This window comes from Hemitrygon akajei, chromosome 9, assembly GCF_048418815.1.
Source record: "Hemitrygon akajei chromosome 9, sHemAka1.3, whole genome shotgun sequence".
Classification (NCBI taxonomy): domain Eukaryota; kingdom Metazoa; phylum Chordata; class Chondrichthyes; order Myliobatiformes; family Dasyatidae; genus Hemitrygon; species Hemitrygon akajei.
The window spans coordinates 1,467,146-1,485,537 of NC_133132.1; the positions used below are offsets into that span (position 1 = coordinate 1,467,146).

General features: G+C 46.2%; 1 protein-coding gene across 5 annotated transcripts in view; it reads right to left on the minus strand.

The window, feature by feature from the left end:
- LOC140732857 (glutathione hydrolase 1 proenzyme-like) overlaps positions 1 to 18,392 on the minus strand; it is a 141,225-nt gene that overhangs the window by 55,517 nt on the left and 67,316 nt on the right. For all 5 annotated transcript variants that reach the window (XM_073055489.1, XM_073055484.1, XM_073055487.1 and 2 more), the window contains exons 7-8: positions 6,380 to 6,529; positions 3,903 to 4,039 (exon numbers count right to left, since the gene is read on the minus strand). In XM_073055489.1, coding sequence (XP_072911590.1) covers positions 3,903 to 4,039; positions 6,380 to 6,529 — 287 coding nt within the window. The remainder of the gene's footprint in view (positions 1 to 3,902; positions 4,040 to 6,379; positions 6,530 to 18,392) is intronic.

Here is an 18,392-nt window from a genome sequence, read left to right on the forward strand (position 1 = left end):
CCGAGTGATTTAGAGGAACAAATTTGCAGAGAGTTTGCAAACTGTTGCAAAAAACATCAGGTTGTGACAGCAGGTGATTTTAACTTTCCACACACTGACTGGGACTCCCATACTGTCGAAGGATTAGATGGGATAGAGTTTGTCAAATGTGTTCAGGAAAGTTTCCTTCATCAGTACAAAGAAGTCCCAATGAGAGAGCGTGTGATACTTGATCTGCTGGTAGGGAATGAGACAGGGCAGGTGGCAGAAGTTTGTGTGGGGGAACACTTTGCATCCAGTGACCACAATGCCATTAGTTTCAAGATAATTTTGGAAAAGGATAGATCAAAGTGTACAAAGGCTGTAATAAATCTAGTCAAGAGGAAAAGAGAAGCTAACAAAATGTTCAGAGAGCTAGATAATGTTGGAGATCTAGAGGATTATAAGGCTAATAGGAAGGAGCTTAAGAAGGAAATTAGGAGAGCCAGAAGGGGCCATGAGAAGGCCTTGGCGGGCAGGATTAAGGAAAACCCCAAGATATTCTATAAGTATATGAAGAGCAAGAGGATCAGATGTGAAAGAATAGGACCAATCAAGTGTGACAGTGGGACAGTGTGTATGGAACCGAAGGAAATAGCAGAGGTACTTAATGAATACTTTACTTCAGTATTCACTATGGAAAAGGATCTTGGTGATTGTAGTGATGACTTTCAGTAGACTGAAAAGCTTGGAAAAGTAGATATTAAGAAAGAGGATGCACTGGAGCATTTTGAAAGCCTCAAGTTGGATAAGTTGCTGGGACAGGATGAGATGTACCCCAGGCTACTGTGGGAGGCAAGGGAGGAGATTGTTGAGCCTCTGGCGATGATCTTTGAATCATCAATAGGAATGGGAGTGGTTCCAGAGGATTGGAAGGTTGTGAGTGTTGTTCTTTTATTCAAGAAAGGGAGTAGGGATAGCCCAGGAAATTATAGACCAGCGAGTCCTACCTCAGTAGTTGGTCAGTTGATCGAGAAAATCCGAGAGGCAGGATTTATGAACATTTGGAGAGGTATAATATGATGAGGAGTAGTCAGCATGGCTTTGTCAAGGGCTGGTCGTGCCTTACAAGCCTGATTGAATTTTTTTAGGATGTGACTAAACACATTGATGAAGGAAGACCAGTAAGTGTAGTGTATATGGATTTCAGCAAGGCATTTGATAAGGTACCCCATGCAAGACTTATTGAGAAAGTAAGGAGGCATGGGATCCAAGGGGACATTGCTTTGTGGATTCAGAGCTGACTTGCCCACAGAAGGCAAAGAGTGGTTGTAGACGGGTCATATTCTAGTTGGAGGTCAGACTCCAGTGGGGTACCTCAGGGATCTGTTCCTTACTCTTCGTGATTTTTATAAATGACCTGGATGAGGAAGTGGAGGGATGGGTTAGTAAGTTTGTTGATGAAACAAAGGTTGGGGGTGTTGTGGACAATGTGGAGGCTCATCAGAGGTTACAGCAGGACATTGATAGGATAGAAAAATAGGCTGAGAAGTGGCAGATGGAGTTCAACAAAGATAAGTGTGAAGTGGTTCATTTTGGTAGGTCAAGTATGATGGCAGAATATAGTATTAATGATAAAACTCTTGGCAGTGTGGAGGATCAGAGGGATCTTAGGGTCTGAATCCATAGGATACTCAAAGCAGCTGTGCAGCTTGACTCTGTGGTTAAGAAGGCATACAGTGTATTGGCCTTCATCAATCGTGGAATTGAATTTAGGAGCCGAGAGGTAATGTTGCAGCTATATAGGACCCTGGTCAGACCCCACTTGGAGTACTGTGCTCAGTTCTGGTCCCCTCACTACAGGAAGGATGTGGAATCCATAGAAAAGGTGCAGAGGAGATTTACAAGGATGTTGCCTGGATTGGGGAGCATGCCTTATGAGAATAGGTTGAGTGAACTCGGCCTTTTCTCCTTGGGGCAATGGAGGATGAGAGGTGACCTGATAGAGGTGTATAAGATGATGAGAGGCATTGATCATGTGGATAGTCAGAGGCTTTTTCCCAGGGCTGAAATGGTTGCCACAAGAGGACACAGGTTTAAGGTGCTGGGGAGTAGGCACAGAGGAGTTGTCAGAGGTAAGTTTTTTACTCAGAGAGTGGTGAGTGCGTGGAATGGGCTGCTGGCAATGTTGGTGGAGGTGGATAAGATAGGGTCTTTTAAGAGACTTTTAGATAGGTACATGGAGATTAGTAAAACAGAGGACTATAGGCAAGCCTAGTAATTTCTAAGGTAGGGACATGTTCAGCACAACTTTGTGGGCTGAAGGGCCTGTATTGTGCTGTAGGTTTTCTATGTTTCTATCAGGTTCTCAGCCTTAGATTCTGAATTGGAGAAAGACAAGTTTTGATGATACTGTATGAGAAAGAATCTAGCAAGAGTGGATTATGTTTTCTGGTAAAGGTGCACTTGTAAGTGGGAGGCCTTCAAAAGTGAAATTTGAGAGTATAGAGTTTGTATTGTCCTGTCAGAATAGAAGACAACGATAACAGGTTTAGGAACCTTGGTTTTTGAGAGATATCGAGGTCCTGGTTAAGAGAAGGAAGAAGGTGCGTAACAGGTATAGCCAGGAAGGAGCAAAGAAGGTGCTTATGGAGTTAAGAAGGAAATCAGGAAGGCTAAATAAAGGGATGAGGTTGCTGTCGCAGACAAGGTGAAGGAGAAGCCCAAGTGATTCCACAGAAACATCAAAAGCAAGAGACAAAATTGGTCCACTGGAAGATCAGAGTGATGATCTATGCATGGAGCTGAAAGGGATGGGGGAGATCTTAAATGGATTCTTTGCATTTGGATTTACTTGGGAGTCGGACACAGTTTATAGAAGTGAAGCAAAGTGGCAGTGAGGTCACGGACTGCATACAGATTACAGGAGCAGGTATTTGTTGTCCTGGGGCAAATTAGGGTGGATAAATCCCCAGGACCTGACAAGGTGTTCCCTTGGACCCTGTGGGATGTTAGCCCAGAAATTTGTGGGGTCCTAGCAGAGATATTTAAAATGTCCTTAGCCACGGGTGAGGCGCCGGATGATTGGCGGATAGCCAATGTTGTTCCATTGTTTAAGAAAGTCTCTAAGAATAAGCCATAAATTATAGACCGGTGAGCCTGAAATCAGTTGTGGGGAAGTTACTGGAAGGAACCCTAAGTGGCTGGATATGCAGTGGAGAAAATGAGGTTACCATTTATTTGGGGCACTGTGCTGCTTAATTGGGGCACGAGCCTGTTGCTGAACAGGTTCTAATTAGCATCAGCTGCATGCCATTACTCCATATTTCCAGCAAACAATTTTTAAATAGCCTCAGCTGCATGTGGATGTGTTCAAAAAGCAGTATTTTTGTCACTAATGGCTGGCAAGAAATAAGCAGTAAGACAATTCAGAACTGTTTTGCTCACTGTGGTTTCAAGCATTCAGGCTTGGAGATGCCAGAAACAGCTGGGAGTGAAGATGAAATGATTTCACTGCTTCAACAATTTAGGGACTATGACGATGGGATGTTAGGTTGAGGTTGTATAAGACATTGGTGAGGCCTAATTTGGAATATTGTGTACAGTTTTGGTCACCTGTCTACAGGAAAGATTTCAATAAGATTGAAAGAATGTAGAGAACATTTAACCTTCAAACCTTCCTGGTCTTCATGCTGGGGCTGGGACTTTGATTCCAAGCGCCACCACCTCCTCACTGGAGGTTGGTCCCAGCTCTGGACACCCTTCACTGGAAACAGTCACCAGCAGTTACGAGCGGTCTGCTCATTCCGTGCCCCCGGGACGGTGAGCTGAGTGCAGCCCTGACAGGCTCCCTGTGTGGGGTCACCGTGGGTCCCAGACCCCTTCCCGTGCCCTGTGCAGGTAGGTCGTGTGGGGATAGCGGGACAACAGAACGGGCACCTTACCCCAGTGATGTTGATGAATCGGGGATCTCCTAGCTTACTCCTCTTTGCGTATGCAAACTTAAAGGCTTCAATAATCCGGTGATAGGTCAAAGCTTTCTGTGCCGACGTGGAAACGCTGTCCGAGCTGAAGTTATAACCTGTCAACAGAGGACGTGCTGTGAGTTAGTGCTGAAGAGACGGGGGCTAATTCTGTTTCACTGGCTGCTACAGGGCAGTTAACGGACAGCAGAAGGCCGTTCAGGCCCTCTAATTCATTCTGTTGCTCAACTCAGCTATGGCTTTCCTGGTGGGACAGGCAGAGCAGGGTAATGGACAGAGACAGAGAGATGCTCCACGTCTGGGACCTTGGACAAAGACCTTTTCCAGAACCAGTGTCCGAGGAAGGTCAGTGGTGCCGGAGCACCAGGAAAGGATGGCGGGACAGAGGCAGGAGCCCCACCCTGGCTGATGGCAATCCAGACTGGTCTGTACCCAGACACTATCATGTGGGCAGCCTGTGACCTTTCACCCTGTCCTCGGAAACACAGGTACTCCCCCTTCAGGCAGCTCACTGATACCTCAGACGATTTGTCACCTGGTATTGATTCCGGGGCTCCAGGATACACCCCCCAGAGCTGAGAACTAAGGGAGAGGTCCCGTGAGATACACAAGTCTGGCTGTTGTAGGAGTCAGCCCACTGTACCAACACTGCCTGAGGGCTGTCTGTCATCACAACCTGTCTCGGTTCAGACAGGTGTTGGAAGTGGGGGAGAGAGGGTTGGAGTTGGGGCTGTCCACGGTCTGAGGAAATGGGCGCTTGCTGCTGTGAAGCACTTTGAGCTTGTGGAGCCTCCTAAACAGTGTCCCATCCACCCAGTATCCTTCACCTCTGCTCCTTCCGCCGATCACCTGTCCCACCATTCCCCCTTCTCCCCTTTGTACTGGCCACTCTTAGCCCCAATCCCCACAGATGCTGCTCGATTCACTGAGCTCCTCCAGCAGGCTCTGTGTCTCCCATGTCCACAGAGACATGGAGCCCACACAAACTGGAAGCCCCCAGTAACTGACTTGGGACAGCCCAGGCTGAACGAATGTGGAATGCCGTTGGCTTTGGTGAGGGGAAGGTGGAGTGTGACTGGAGCGCGAGGTCTAGGGAGCCTCTGTTTGTGACTGGAAGGGTGACAGGGACAGGGGTCTGGTCTCTGACGGGAATGGAGACAGGTCTAGGATAGGAACAGTGCTAAAAGCTACCAGAGGCTGAGAGACAGTCTCCAGGGCTCCAGCTGAATGCAGGACCAGGAAGACCATTAAGTCTCTCATTTGCCTCAAACGGGAGAACATTGGCGTGGACAATGTTCCCTCTAAGGTGCGTGCACACACATCTTTTCCACGAGTGCACGAAGGAATTTAAACTGCACACTGAAGGTTGTCACCTCCCTTGTTGGCATGTTAAGTATATTTCACGATCGCACACAATCACATTTCCTTTAAATGTTTCTGATATGGACGGTGTTGACAACGTGGAGTTTATGATGCTTTGTCTGCAGATTTTAGAACGGGCTCATTGACACTGTTTTTATTGAAGAAATTATTGATCCACTCTGTCAAACTCCAAAGAAGCAAAGGGTGTGAAGTGCAAAAGAACTGCTGGTTCATTTAAAGTGGAACGGCTGAATGAAGCAGAAACCGCGACATCAAAAGCTCATGAGGTCTGGAACCTGTAGCCTCGAGAAATATTTACAGAAACTGGTGTATTGTCACGATGCAAAAGTTGCTGGAGAATTTGCAAGTGGGAAGAAGTGGAGTGATATCTGGAAACTTAACTGTTTAAAGCATCATTTAGCAAACAAATGACATACGGACAGTGTACAAAAGCTCCAGTGAGAAGATCCTTCATTACCCACTGCAGGCCTGCTACGTGTGTTTTGTGACAGTGCAGATGAATGAGAGCAAAACCGATCAAACCCAGAGGAGATCAAAATAATTACTGACCCTGTTTTGATGATCATTAAAATGAATACCTTTATAAATAAATTTATAAATAAACAAATAAAAAGATAAATCAATAAATAAATGTCGGTGTCACTGGGCAGAACTTTGCACAACAGGAGGAAACTTTGGACATGCACCGTCCCCACCCTCTGTCCTGCTGAGTGCCCTGTTCAGCTTCGTCCCACCAACACCTCCTTCCACAGCCCCGTCCACGTCACCACATACCCCTCTCTCTTTAAAACTATGTCTTTCAGTATTTGGTATTTCAGATCTGGGAAAACGTCTATTTATCTCTCATTAGTTCAAATATATAAAAATAGAAATGTCTATATCAATGAACTGAAATTAAGTGAAGAAAGCGGGCCAGTTGTGTCAGTGCTGTGTCCGGGACCCAGGCAGACAGCCTGGGAGTGAGACTGTACTCACGGCAGGACGAGGAGCATGGAGAGGATATCGACAGACCCCTTCCCCGCCACTGGAGGAGGGAGGGTGTCTACATATCTCACCCTTCAGAATGTTCAGAATCAATGCCAGCACCGGGCCGCCAGCGGGCACGCTGGGTGTGAGCAGCGTGTAGTCTCCGAGTTCCAGCTTCACCGGGTTTTCCATTAACCGAGGAGTGTAGGACTTCAGATCGTCCAGAGTGATAATGCCACCTGTGGGAAGAAAATGGATCTAGTGTAATTGTGCAAAGTAATTTTGTCAGCACAGGAGCAGGGTTTCCATTTGCTTTGTCGAGCTTTGCTTGGCGCTGGTAAATTTGGTTACCACCCTGGTCCCGCTTAACATGGTAAGTTTACCCATCTCCCTGGGAAACAGCAAGCAGTCTGCGTCTCTGAGGAGGAGAGTGGGGGCAAGGAGGGAGGAGGATGCGTAGTAAACTTGCTTGTGGGGCTGGCAAAGAGAGCCATCCATTTGTCCTGCAAGTGAGCAGCAGACGGGCCCAGCTGGGCAGTGTTCCAGCGCGATGGCTGTGTCCTTGGAGAAGAAGCAAGCAGTGTCCATGGGTACCGCAGGAAGAAAGAGGGTTTTTGTGTTTGTGAGGGGTTAGTGCTGAGTGATGATGGATTTAAGGTTCAACGCAGGAGGTGATGAAATAAAACTGTGGGGAAGGCGAATGGATAAGATCACAAGACAAAGGAGCAGAAGTAGGCCATTCAGCCCATCGAGTCTGCTCAGCCACTCCACCATGAGCTAAATTATTCTCCCATCTAGTTCCAATTTCCGGCTTTTTCCCCATATTCCTCGATACCCTGACTAATCAGGTACCTGTCAATCTCCTCCTTAAAAACCCTCAATGATCAGGCCTCCACAGCTGTATGTGGCAACAAATTCCATAAATCCATGACCCTCTAGCTGACAAAATTTCTCCTCATCTGTTTTAAACTGGTACCCTCTAATTGTAAGACTGTGGCCTCTTGCCCTGGACTCACCAACCAAGGGAAACAGCCTTTCCACATCTACTCTGTCCAACCCTTTTAACATTTAAAATGTTTCTATGAGTTCCCCCCCATTCTTCTTTACTCTAATGAATACAATCCAAGAGCCAACAAACGCTCCTCACATGTTAGTCCCTGCATTCCAGGAATCATCCTCGTAAAACTTCTCTAAACTCTCTCCAACATCAGTACATCCCTTCTAAGATAGGGGGCCCAAAACTGCACATAGTATTCCAAATGAGGTCTCACCAGTGCCCCATAGAGCCTCATCAACACCTCCTTACTCTTATACACTATTCCTGTTGAAATGAACGCCAACGTAGCATTCTCTTTCCTTACTGCCGATCCAACCTGGTGGTTAACCTTTAGGGTATTCTGCACTAGGACCCCCAAGTCCCTTTGCACCTTCGACTTTTGAATTTTCTCCCCATCTGAATAATAATCTGCCCAATTATTTCTTCTTCCAAAATGTACAACCGTACATTTCTCAACATTGTATCTCATCTGCCATTTCTTTGCCCACTCTCCTAAACTGACCAAGTCTCTCTGCAACCTTTCCGTTTCTTCAACACTTCCTACTCCTCCACCTGTCTTGGTGTCATCCGCAAACTTAGCCACAAAGCCATTTAATCCATAATCTAAATCATCGATATACAGTGTAAAAAGAAACAGCCCCAACACCGACCCCTGCAGAACACCACTAGTGACCGGCAACCAACCAGAATAGGATCCCTGTGTTCCCACCCTTTGCTTTCTGCCTATCAGCCAATGCTCCACCCATTCCAATATCCTTCCTGTAATTCCATGGGCTCTCATCCTATTAAACAGCCTCTTATGCGGCACCTTATTGAAGGCCCTTTGAAAATCCAAATACACAACATCCACAGCCTCGCCCTTGTCAATCTTATTTGAGATAACCTCAAAAAATTCCAATCGGTTGGTGAGACAGGATCTTCCCTTCATGAAACCATGCTGGCTTGGGCCTATCTTGTCATGCACCTCGAGGTATTCCATAACCTCGTCCTTGAGGATCGACTCCAATAACTTCCCAACTACCAATGTCAGGCTAATAGGTCTATAATTTTCTTTTTGCTACCTCCCTCCTTTCTTAAACAGCTGAACTACATTTGTGACCTTCCAGTTCTCCGGAACCATGCCAGAGTCTATTGATTCCTGGAAGATCATTTCCAATGCCTTCACAATCTCCAAAGCCACCTCCTTCAGAACCTGTGGGTGCACCTTATCCGGTCCGGGAGACTTATCTATCCTTAGTCCATTTAGCTTCCCAAGCACTTCTTCTCTAGTAATCTTGACTGTACCTAATTCTATTCCCTGAGACCTCTGGCTGTCAGGTAAGTTGCTAATGTCTTCCACTGTGAAGACTGATGCAAAATACTCATTTAGTTCCTCTGTCATCTCTTTGTTACCCATTATAATTTCTCCAGCATCATTTTCAATCAGTCCTATATCTACCCGTGTCACTCTTTTACTCTTCATATATTTAATAAAACTATTAGTATCCTTTTTTATGTTAATTGCCAACTTCCTTTCATAATTCATCTTTTCTTTCCTAATGACTTTCTTAGTTTCCTTCTGTAAGTTTTTAAAAGTCATCCAGTCCTCAGTTTTCCCAGTAATTTTTGCTTCCTTGTACGCCGTCTCTTTTGCTTTTATTTTAGCCTCTCCTGTTAGGCAGCAGTTGTCCCTGATGACTACACCTGTAAAAGGTGCATCCAGCTGCAGCTCCTGATAAACCGAGTTAGGGAACTGGAGCTGGAGCTGGATGAACTTCGGATCATTCGTGAGGCAGGGGCAGAAATAGACAGGAGTTTCAGGGAGATCGTCACCCCTAAGAGTCAGGAGACAGGTAGCTGGGTGACTGTCATGTGAGGGAAGAGGAATAGACAGAATGAGCAGAGCACCCCTGTGGCCGTTCCCATCAATAATAAGTATACCATTTTGGATACTGTTGGTGGAGACAACCTACCAGGGACAAGTTGCACTGGTTGCGTCTCTGGCACTGAGACTGGACTCTCAGCTCAAAAGGGAAGGAGGGAAAAGAGGAGAGCAGTAGTGATAGGGGATTCGAAGGTTAGGGGGACAGGTAAGAGGTTCTGTGGAAGAGATCGAAAATCCCGGATGGTCTGTTGCCTCCCTGGTGCCAGGGTCCACGATATCTCGGATTGAGTTCTCAGTATTCTCAAGAGGGAGGGTGAGCAGCCTGATGTCGTGGTCCATGTAGGGACCAATGACATGGATAGGAAGAAGGAGGAGGTCCTGCAAAGAGAATTTAGGGAGTTAGGTGCAAAGTTGAAGGACAGGACCTCCAGGGTTGCAATCTCAGGATTGCTACCCGTGCCACGTGCTAGTGAGGCCAGAAATAGGAAGATAATGCAGCTAAATACGTGGCTAAGGAGTTGGTGCAGGAAGGAGGGCTTCATGTTTCTAGACAATTGGGCCTTGTTCCAGGGAAGGTGGGACCTGTTCCGACGGGACAGGTTGCACCTGAACTGGAGGGGGACTAACATCCTTGTGGGAAGGTTTGCTAGTGCTGTTCCTGGGGGTATAAACTAGATTTTCAGGGGGAGGGGAACCAGAGTGTTAGAGCAGATAGTGAGGTGGAGGAGGATAAAGGTCATGCGAGAGCTGCAAGTATAGTGCATGGAGTAAAGCCAGATCTAACATATAAAGAGGCTTTGAGGAAAGAGCAGCAGAATAAAGGGTGTAAAGGTATTAAGGTAGAAGGGCTAAGGTACGTGTACTTCAATTTAAGAAGCATCAGGAACAAAGGTGATGAACTGAGAGCTTGGATACATACATGGAATGATGATGTAGTGGCCATTGCAGAGACTTGGCTGGCACCAGGGCAGGAATGGATTCTCAATATTCCTGGATTTCAGTGCTTTTAAAGGGATAGAGAGGGGGAAAAAGGGGAGGAGGGGTGGCATTACTGGTCAGGGATACTATTACAGCTACAGAAAGGGTGGGTAATATAGCAGGATCCTCTTTTGAGTCAGTATGGGTGGAAGTCAGGAACAGGAAGGGAGCAGTTACTCTACTGGGGGTATTCTATAGGCCCTCTGGTAGCAGCAGAGATACCAAGGAGCAGATTGGGAGGCAGATTTTGGAAAGGTGCAAAAATAACAGGGTTGTTATTATGGGTGACTTTAACTTCCCTAATATTGATTGGCACCTGATTAGTTCCAATGGTTTAGATGGGGCAGAGTTTGTTAAGTGTGTCCAGGATGGATTCCTGTCACAGTATGTTGACAGGCTGACTAGGAGGAATGCCATACTAGACCTAGTATTAGGTAACGAACCGGGTCAGGTCACAGATCTGTCAGTGTGTGAGCATCCGGGGGACAGTGACCACCGCTCCCTGACCTTTAGCATTATCATGGAAAAGGATAGAATCAGAGAGGACAGGAAAATTTTTAATTGGGGAAGGGCAAATTATGAGGCTATAAGGCTAGAACTTGTGGGTGTGAATTGGAATGATGTTTTTGCAGGGAAATGTACTATGGGCATGTGGTCGATGTTTAGGTATCTCTTGCAGGATGTTAGGGATAAATTTGTCCTGATGAGGAAGATAAAGAATGGTAGGGTGAAAGAACCATGGGTGACAAGTGAGGTGGAAAATCTAGTCAGGTGGAAGAAGGCAGCATACATGAGATTCAGTAAGCAAGGATCAGATGGGTCTATTGAGGAATATAGGGTAGCAAGAAAGGAACTGAAGAACGGGCTGAGAAGAGCAAGAAGAGGTCATGAGAAGGCCTTGGCGAGTAGGGTAAAGGAAAACCCCAAGGCATTCTTCAATTATGTGAAGAACAAAAGGATGACAGGAGTGAAGGTAGGACCCATTAGAGATAAAAGTGGGAAGATGTGCCTGGAGGCTGTGGAAGTGAGCGAGGTCCTCAATGAATACTTCTCTTCGGTATTCACCACTGAGAGGGAACTTGATGATGGTGAGGACAATATGAGTGAGGTTGATGTTCTGGAGCATATTGATATTAAGGGAGAGGAAGTGTTGGAATTGTTAAAATACATTAGGATGGATAAGTCCCCGGGGCCTGACAGAATATTCCGCAGGCTGCTCCACGAGGCGAGGGAAGAGATTGCTGAGCCTCGGGCTAGGATCTTTATGTCCTCGTTGTCCATGGGAATGGTACTGGAGGGTTGGAGAGAGGCGAGTGTTGTCCCCTTGTTCAAAAAAGGTAGTAGGGATAGTCTGGGTAATTAGAGACCAGTGAGCCTTACGTCTGTGGGAAAGCAGTTGGAAAAGATTCTTAGAGACAGGATCTATGGGCATTTAGAGAATCATGGTCTGATCAGGAACAGTCAACATGGCTTTGTGAAGGGCAGATCGTGTCTAACAAGCCTGATAGAGATCTTTGAGGAGGTGACCAGGTACATAGATGAGGGTAGTGCAGTGGATGCGATCTACATGGATTTTAGTAAGGCATTTGACAAGTTTCCACATGGTCGACTTATTCAGAAAGTCAGAAGGCATGGGATCCAGAGAAGTTTGGCTAAGTTGATTCAGAATTGGCTTGCCTGCAGAAGGCAGGGGGTTGTGGTTGAGAGAGTACATTCAGATTAGAAGGTTGTGACTAGTGTTGTCCCACAAGGATTGGTTATGGGACCACTACTTTTCATGACTTTTATTAACAACCTGGATGTGGGGGTAGAAGGGTAGGTTGGCAAGTTTGCAGATGACACAAAGGTTGGTGGTGTTGTGGATAGTGTAGAGGATTGTAGAAGATTGCAGAGAGACATTGATACGATGCAGAAGCGGGCTGAGAAGTGGCAGATGGAGTTCAACTTGGAGAAGTGTGAGGTGGTACACTTTGGAAGGTCAAACTCCAAGACAGAGTACAAAGTAAATGGCAGAATACTTGGTAGTGTGGAGGAGCAGAGGGATCTGGGGTTACAGGTCCACAGATCCTTGAAAGTTGCCTCACAGATAGATAGGGTAGTTAAAAACGCTTATGGGGTGTTAGCTTTCATAAGTTGAGGGACAGTTTAAGAGTCGCAGGGTAATGATGCAGCTCTATAAAACTCTGGTTAGGCCACACTTGGAGTATTGTGTCCAGTTCTGGTCACCTCACTATAGGAAGGATGTGGAAGCACTGGAAAGGGTACAGTGGAGATTTACCAGGATGCTACCTGGTTTAGAGAGTATGCATTATGATCAGAGATTAAGGGAGCTAGGGCTTTACTCTTTGGAGAGAAGGAGGATGAGAGGAGACATGATAGAGGTATACAAGATATTAAGGGGAATAGATAGAGTGGACAGCCAGCTCCTCTTCCCCAGGGCACCACTGCTCAGTACAAGAGGACATGGCTTTAAGGTAAGGGGAGGGAAGTTCAAGGGGGATATTAGAGGAAGGTTTCTTACTCAGAGAGTGGTTGGTGCGTGGAATGCACTGCCTGAGTCAGTGGTGGAGGCAGATACACTAGTGAAGTTTAAGAGACTACTAGTCAGGTATATGGAGGAATATAAGGTGGAGGGTTATATGGGAGGCAGGGTTTAAGGGTCTTCACAACATTGTGGGCTGAAGGGCCAGTACTGTGCTGTATTGTTCTGTGTTCTCTGTTATAAATCACACCGTACAGGGCAAGAATGGGCAGGTTGTTTCACAGGCAAGACTTTTAGCAAAGCAGTCCTGTGTAAAGGTCACAGTTCACAAACGTCGTTTGCTGTTAATGTTCTCAGACCGAGGACATGATTGGCCCCTTTGAGGAACTGCTACCCCTCAGAGCAACAGTCCCGTTCCCCACCAAGCCCCTCTCAAATACCCACTTTTATCTGCGACAAGGATTCAATTGAAAGAACAGAGTTAATGCAGGACTCACGGCAGTGTGAAGAAACACAAGGGTCTCGAGAACCGTGTACACAGGTCCCTCAAAGTTGCCTCAGAGGATAGTCTTCGAAATAGAAAGTGGTGGTAGAGGTGTGGAACACCCTGCCAGTGGTGGTGATAGAGTCAGATATATTAGGGGTATAGAAGCAACTCCCAGATAGGCACATGGAAGAGGGAAAAATGGAGGGCAATGTAAGGGGGGAGGGTTAGATTAACCTTAGAGTAGGGTAAAGGTTGGGCCAAAGGGCTGCAGTGTTCCATGCTTTATGCTCTGGAGAGTGAATGAGTTGTCAACAGCTAATGGGAGAGCCAGGGCCCAATCTTCCATTAGGTTTCGGTAACAGCAGCTCTGAGATGGAACTGTCTACACAGCATGAGAGCTGAGTATCACAATGTCTACACAGCATGAGAGCTGAGTAACACAATGTCCACACGGTCTGAGAGCTGAGTATCACAATGTCCACACGGTCTGAGAGCTGAGTATCACAATGTCCACACGGTCTGAGAGCTGAGTAACACAATGTCCACACGGTCTGAGAGCTGAGTATCACAATGTCCACACGGTATGAGAGCTGAGTATCACAATGTCCACACGGTCTGAGAGCTGAGTATCACAATGTCCACACGGTCTGAGAGCTGAGTAACACAATGTCCACACGGTCTGAGAGCTGAGTATCACAATGTCCAGACGGTCTGAGAGCTGAGTATCACAATGTCCAGACGGTCTGAGAGCTGAGTAACACAATGTCCAGACGGTCTGAGAGCTGAGTATCACAATGTCCAGACGGTCTGAGAGCTGAGTAACACAATGTCCACACGGTCTGAGAGCTGAGTATCACAATGTCCACACGGTCTGAGAGCTGAGTATCACAATGTCCAGACGGTCTGAGAGCTGAGTAACACAATGTCCAGACGGTCTGAGAGCTGAGTATCACAATGTCCAGACGGTCTGAGAGCTGAGTAACACAATGTCCACACGGTCTGAGAGCTGAGTATCACAATGTCCACACGGTCTGAGAGCTGAGTATCACAATGTCCACACGGTCTGAGAGCTGAGTATCACAAAGGCCACACGGTCTGAGAGCTGAGTATCACAATGTCCACACAGTATGAGAGCTGAGTATCACAATGTCCGCACGGTCTGAGAGCTGAGTATCACAATGTCCACACGGTATGAGAGCTGAGTATCACAATGTCCACACGGTCTGAGAGCTGAGTATCACAAAGGCCACACGGTCTGAGAGCTGTGTATCACAATGTCCACACGGTCTGAGAGCTGAGTATCACAATGTCCACACGGTCTGAGAGCTGAATATCACAATGTCCACACGGTCTGAGAGCTGAGTATCACAATGTCCACACGGTCTGAGAGCTGACTATCACAATGTCCACACGGTCTGAGAGCTGAGTATCACAATGTCCACACGGTCTGAGAGCTGAATATCACAATGTCCACACGGTCTGAGAGCTGAGTATCACAATGTCCACACGGTCTGAGAGCTGACTATCACAATGTACACACGGTCTGAGAGCTGAGTATCACAATGTCCACACGGTCTGAGAGCTGACTATCACAATGTCCACACGGTCTGAGAGCTGTGTATCACAATGTCCACACGGTCTGAGAGCTGAATATCACAATGTCCACACGGTCTGAGAGCTGAATATCACAATGTCCACACGGTCTGAGAGTTGAGTATCACAATGTCCACACAGTATGAGAGCTGAGTATCACTTTGTCCACACGGTCTGAGAGCTGAGTATCACAATGTCCACACGGTCTGAGAGTTGAGTATCACAATGTCCACACGGTATGAGAGCTGAGTATCACATTGTCCACACGGTCTGAGAGCTGAGTATCACAATGTCCACACGGTTTGAGAGCTGAGTATCACAATGTCCACACAGTCTGAGAGCTGAGTATCACAATGTCCACACGGTCTGAGAGCTGAGTATCACAATGTCCACATGGTCTGAGAGCTGAGTATCACAATGTCCACACGGTCTGAGAGTTGAGTATCACAATGTCCACACGGTCTGAGAGTTGAGTATCACAATGTCCACACGGTCTGAGAGCTGAGTATCACAATGTCCACACGGTCTGAGTGCTGAGTATCACAATGTCCACACGGTCTGAGAGCTGAGTATCACAATGTCCACATGGTCTGAGAGCTGAGTATCACAATGTCCACACGGTCTGAGTGCTGAGTATCACAATGCCTGCTTGGCATGAGAGCTCTGTTGCACAATCAATGTTTTTTGTAATATGCACATTATGAATATTTAGAATTAATTTGAAACATTGACAATTTAAATACTTTCAGGCTCTAAAATGTTTCACAGTAAAAGTTGAGGTATATTTATTATTATATTAACATTTGGCACAGTGGTAATTACCACTGGATCAGTAATCCAGAGACCCAATAACATACCAGGGCATGATTTTGAATCCCACCATGGCAGGTGGTGACTTTGAATTCAATAAAAATGTCTGAAGACCATGAAACCATGTCGATTGTGTTAAAACCCCATCAGGTTCACTCATGTCCTTTTAGGGAGGAATCCTGGAGCCCTGCCTGGTCTGGATAGATGAGATTCTGAGTGCACAGCAATCTGGTTGCTGAGCAAGCATTCCGTTGTATCCAACCATTGAACCAAAACAATCAGGGATGAACCGGGATGGATAACCCCGCATTGACCGAGGCATTGGGAACGACATTGGCAAAGTCCTCCTTACTGATATCTGTGCATATGTTCTGAAAGAGAATTCAGGGTGCTAGATAGGAAGCTGAGAAGCAAGACCTCCAGGGTAGCGGTCCCTGGATTGTGTCTGTGCCATGCCCCAGTGAGGGCAAGTATGGCATGATTGGCACATCACTGTGTGGCTGAGGAACTGGTGCTGGGCTTCAGAAATTTGGATCACTGGGATCTTTTCTGGGGAAGGTGTGACCTGTACAAAAAGGACGAGTTACACCTGGTTCCAGGGAGACCAATATCCTGAGGGTAGGTTTGCTAGAGCTGTTGGGGAGGGTTTAAACTGATTTGGCAGGGGAGTGGGAATTGGAGTGATAGGGCTGAGGATGGGACAGTTCATATACAGCCAGATGCAGTGTGCTGTAAGATTGTCAGGAAGGACAGGCAGATGAAAGGGCAAAATTGCTGCCAGAGAGATGATTTGCAGTGCTACATGAAAACAAAATCGAAAAGGATGCTGTCCTGTGGGCCGTGCCTTATTCTGATTGAAAGTCACTTCCGTCATGACCGGTTAGTCTAGGAGCTGCACCTCCGGTTACCATTGGATAGCTGACTGCTGTCCGGTTTCAAACATCCTGGGTATATAAAATTACACGTGGAAAGGGCTTACTCTCTTCCTCCTTTGTTTAAGGCAAGGATGCACATGACCATTGGGAAGGTATGCTCTGTAAACTTTCATCAGAGTATGTTTGACTGTACGTGGATTTATTGAATATTTGGCTTTGTAGTGCCTGCAACTTAGGGAACATGAATGCTTGGTTGAATTGAATTTTTACCGTTTGTTAATAGATGATCAATATATCTGTTCTTCGAGAGCGCCTTCTGTCTCATTTGCCAGACCCACGATTCTGACTGAACATTACAGGTGATGAATACAGGACTGGAGGTCTGAAAGAGGTGACATAAAATCTGAAGATCCAGAATATTTTGGCTAGAGATGAGAAACTTTGAGGATAAAAAGATCCTGATTGGAGTTATATACTGACCTCTGAACAGTATCCAGGATGTGGGCTGCAAATGACAGCAGGATATAGAAAGTACTTGTCAATAGGGCAATGTTATGATAGTTTTAGGGGATTTTAATATGCAGGTCGTTTGGAAAAATCAAGTTGGTGCTGGAACCCAGGAGAGACTTTGTAGATTGCCTACAAGATGGCTCTTAACAGGAGCTTATGGTTGGGCCTACTAGAAAAAAAAGGGTATTCTCAATTGGTGTTGTGTAATGAACCATATTTAATTAGGGAGCTTAAGGTAAAGAAACCTTCAGGATGTAGTGATTATATTCTGCAATTTGAGAGGGAGAGGCTGAAGCCTAATGTATCAGTATTACAGTGGTGTAAAGGGAATTACACAGGCACGACAGAATAGCTGGCCAAAGCTGACAGGAAGGGCACACTGGCAGGGATGACAGCAGAAAAGCAATGGCTGGAAACTCTGAGAGAAATTCAGAAAGTGCAGGATAGATAACTCCCACAGAAGAAGGATAATGCATCCATAAAGGGAAATCAAAAACAACATAAATGCAAAAGAGAAGGCATATAATAGAGCAAAATTTGCACTTGTTCAAGAAAGGGAGTAGAGATAACTCAGGAAATTATAGACCAGTGAGTCTGACTTCAGTGGTGGGCAAATTGTCGGAGAAAATCCTGACAGGCAGGACTTGAGGAGACATAATCTGATTAGGGATAGTCAGAATGGCTTTGTCAAGGGCAGGTCATGCCTTACGAGTCTGATTGAATTATTTGAGGAAGTAACAAAACACATTGATGAAGGTAAAGCAGTGGATGTAGTGCATATGGATTTCAGTAAGGCATTTGATAAGGTTCCCCATGCAAGGCTCATTCAGAAAGTAAGGAGGCATTGGATCCAATGAGACTTTGCTTTGTGGATCCAGAATTGGCTTGCCAGCAGAAGGCAAAGGGTGGTTGTAGATGGTTCGTATTCTGCACAGAGGTCGGTGACCAGTGGTGTTCCGCAGGGATCTGCTCTGCTTTGTGATTTTTATAAATGACCTGGATGAAGAAGTAGAAGGGTGGGTTAGTTAGTTTACTACTGACACAAAGGTTGGGGGTGTTTTGGATAGTCTGGAGAGTTGTCAGAGGTTACAGTGGGACATTGATAGGATGCAGAATGGGGCTGAGAAGTGGCAGATGGACTTCAGCCCAGTGTGAAGTGGTTCATTTTGGTAGGTCCAATTTAAAGACAGAATATAATATAAATGGTGAGACTCTTGGCAGTGTGGAGGATCTGAGAGATCTTGGGGTCCATATCCATAGGACACTCAAAGCTGCTGTGCAGTTTGACAGTGTTGTTAAGAAGGCGTATGGTGTGTTGGCCTTCATCAACTGTGGGATTGAGTTCAAGAGCCATGAGAGAATGTTACAGCTATATAAGACCTTGATCAGACCCCACTTGGAGTACTGTGTTCAGTTCTGGTCACTCTCACTACAGGAAAGATGTGG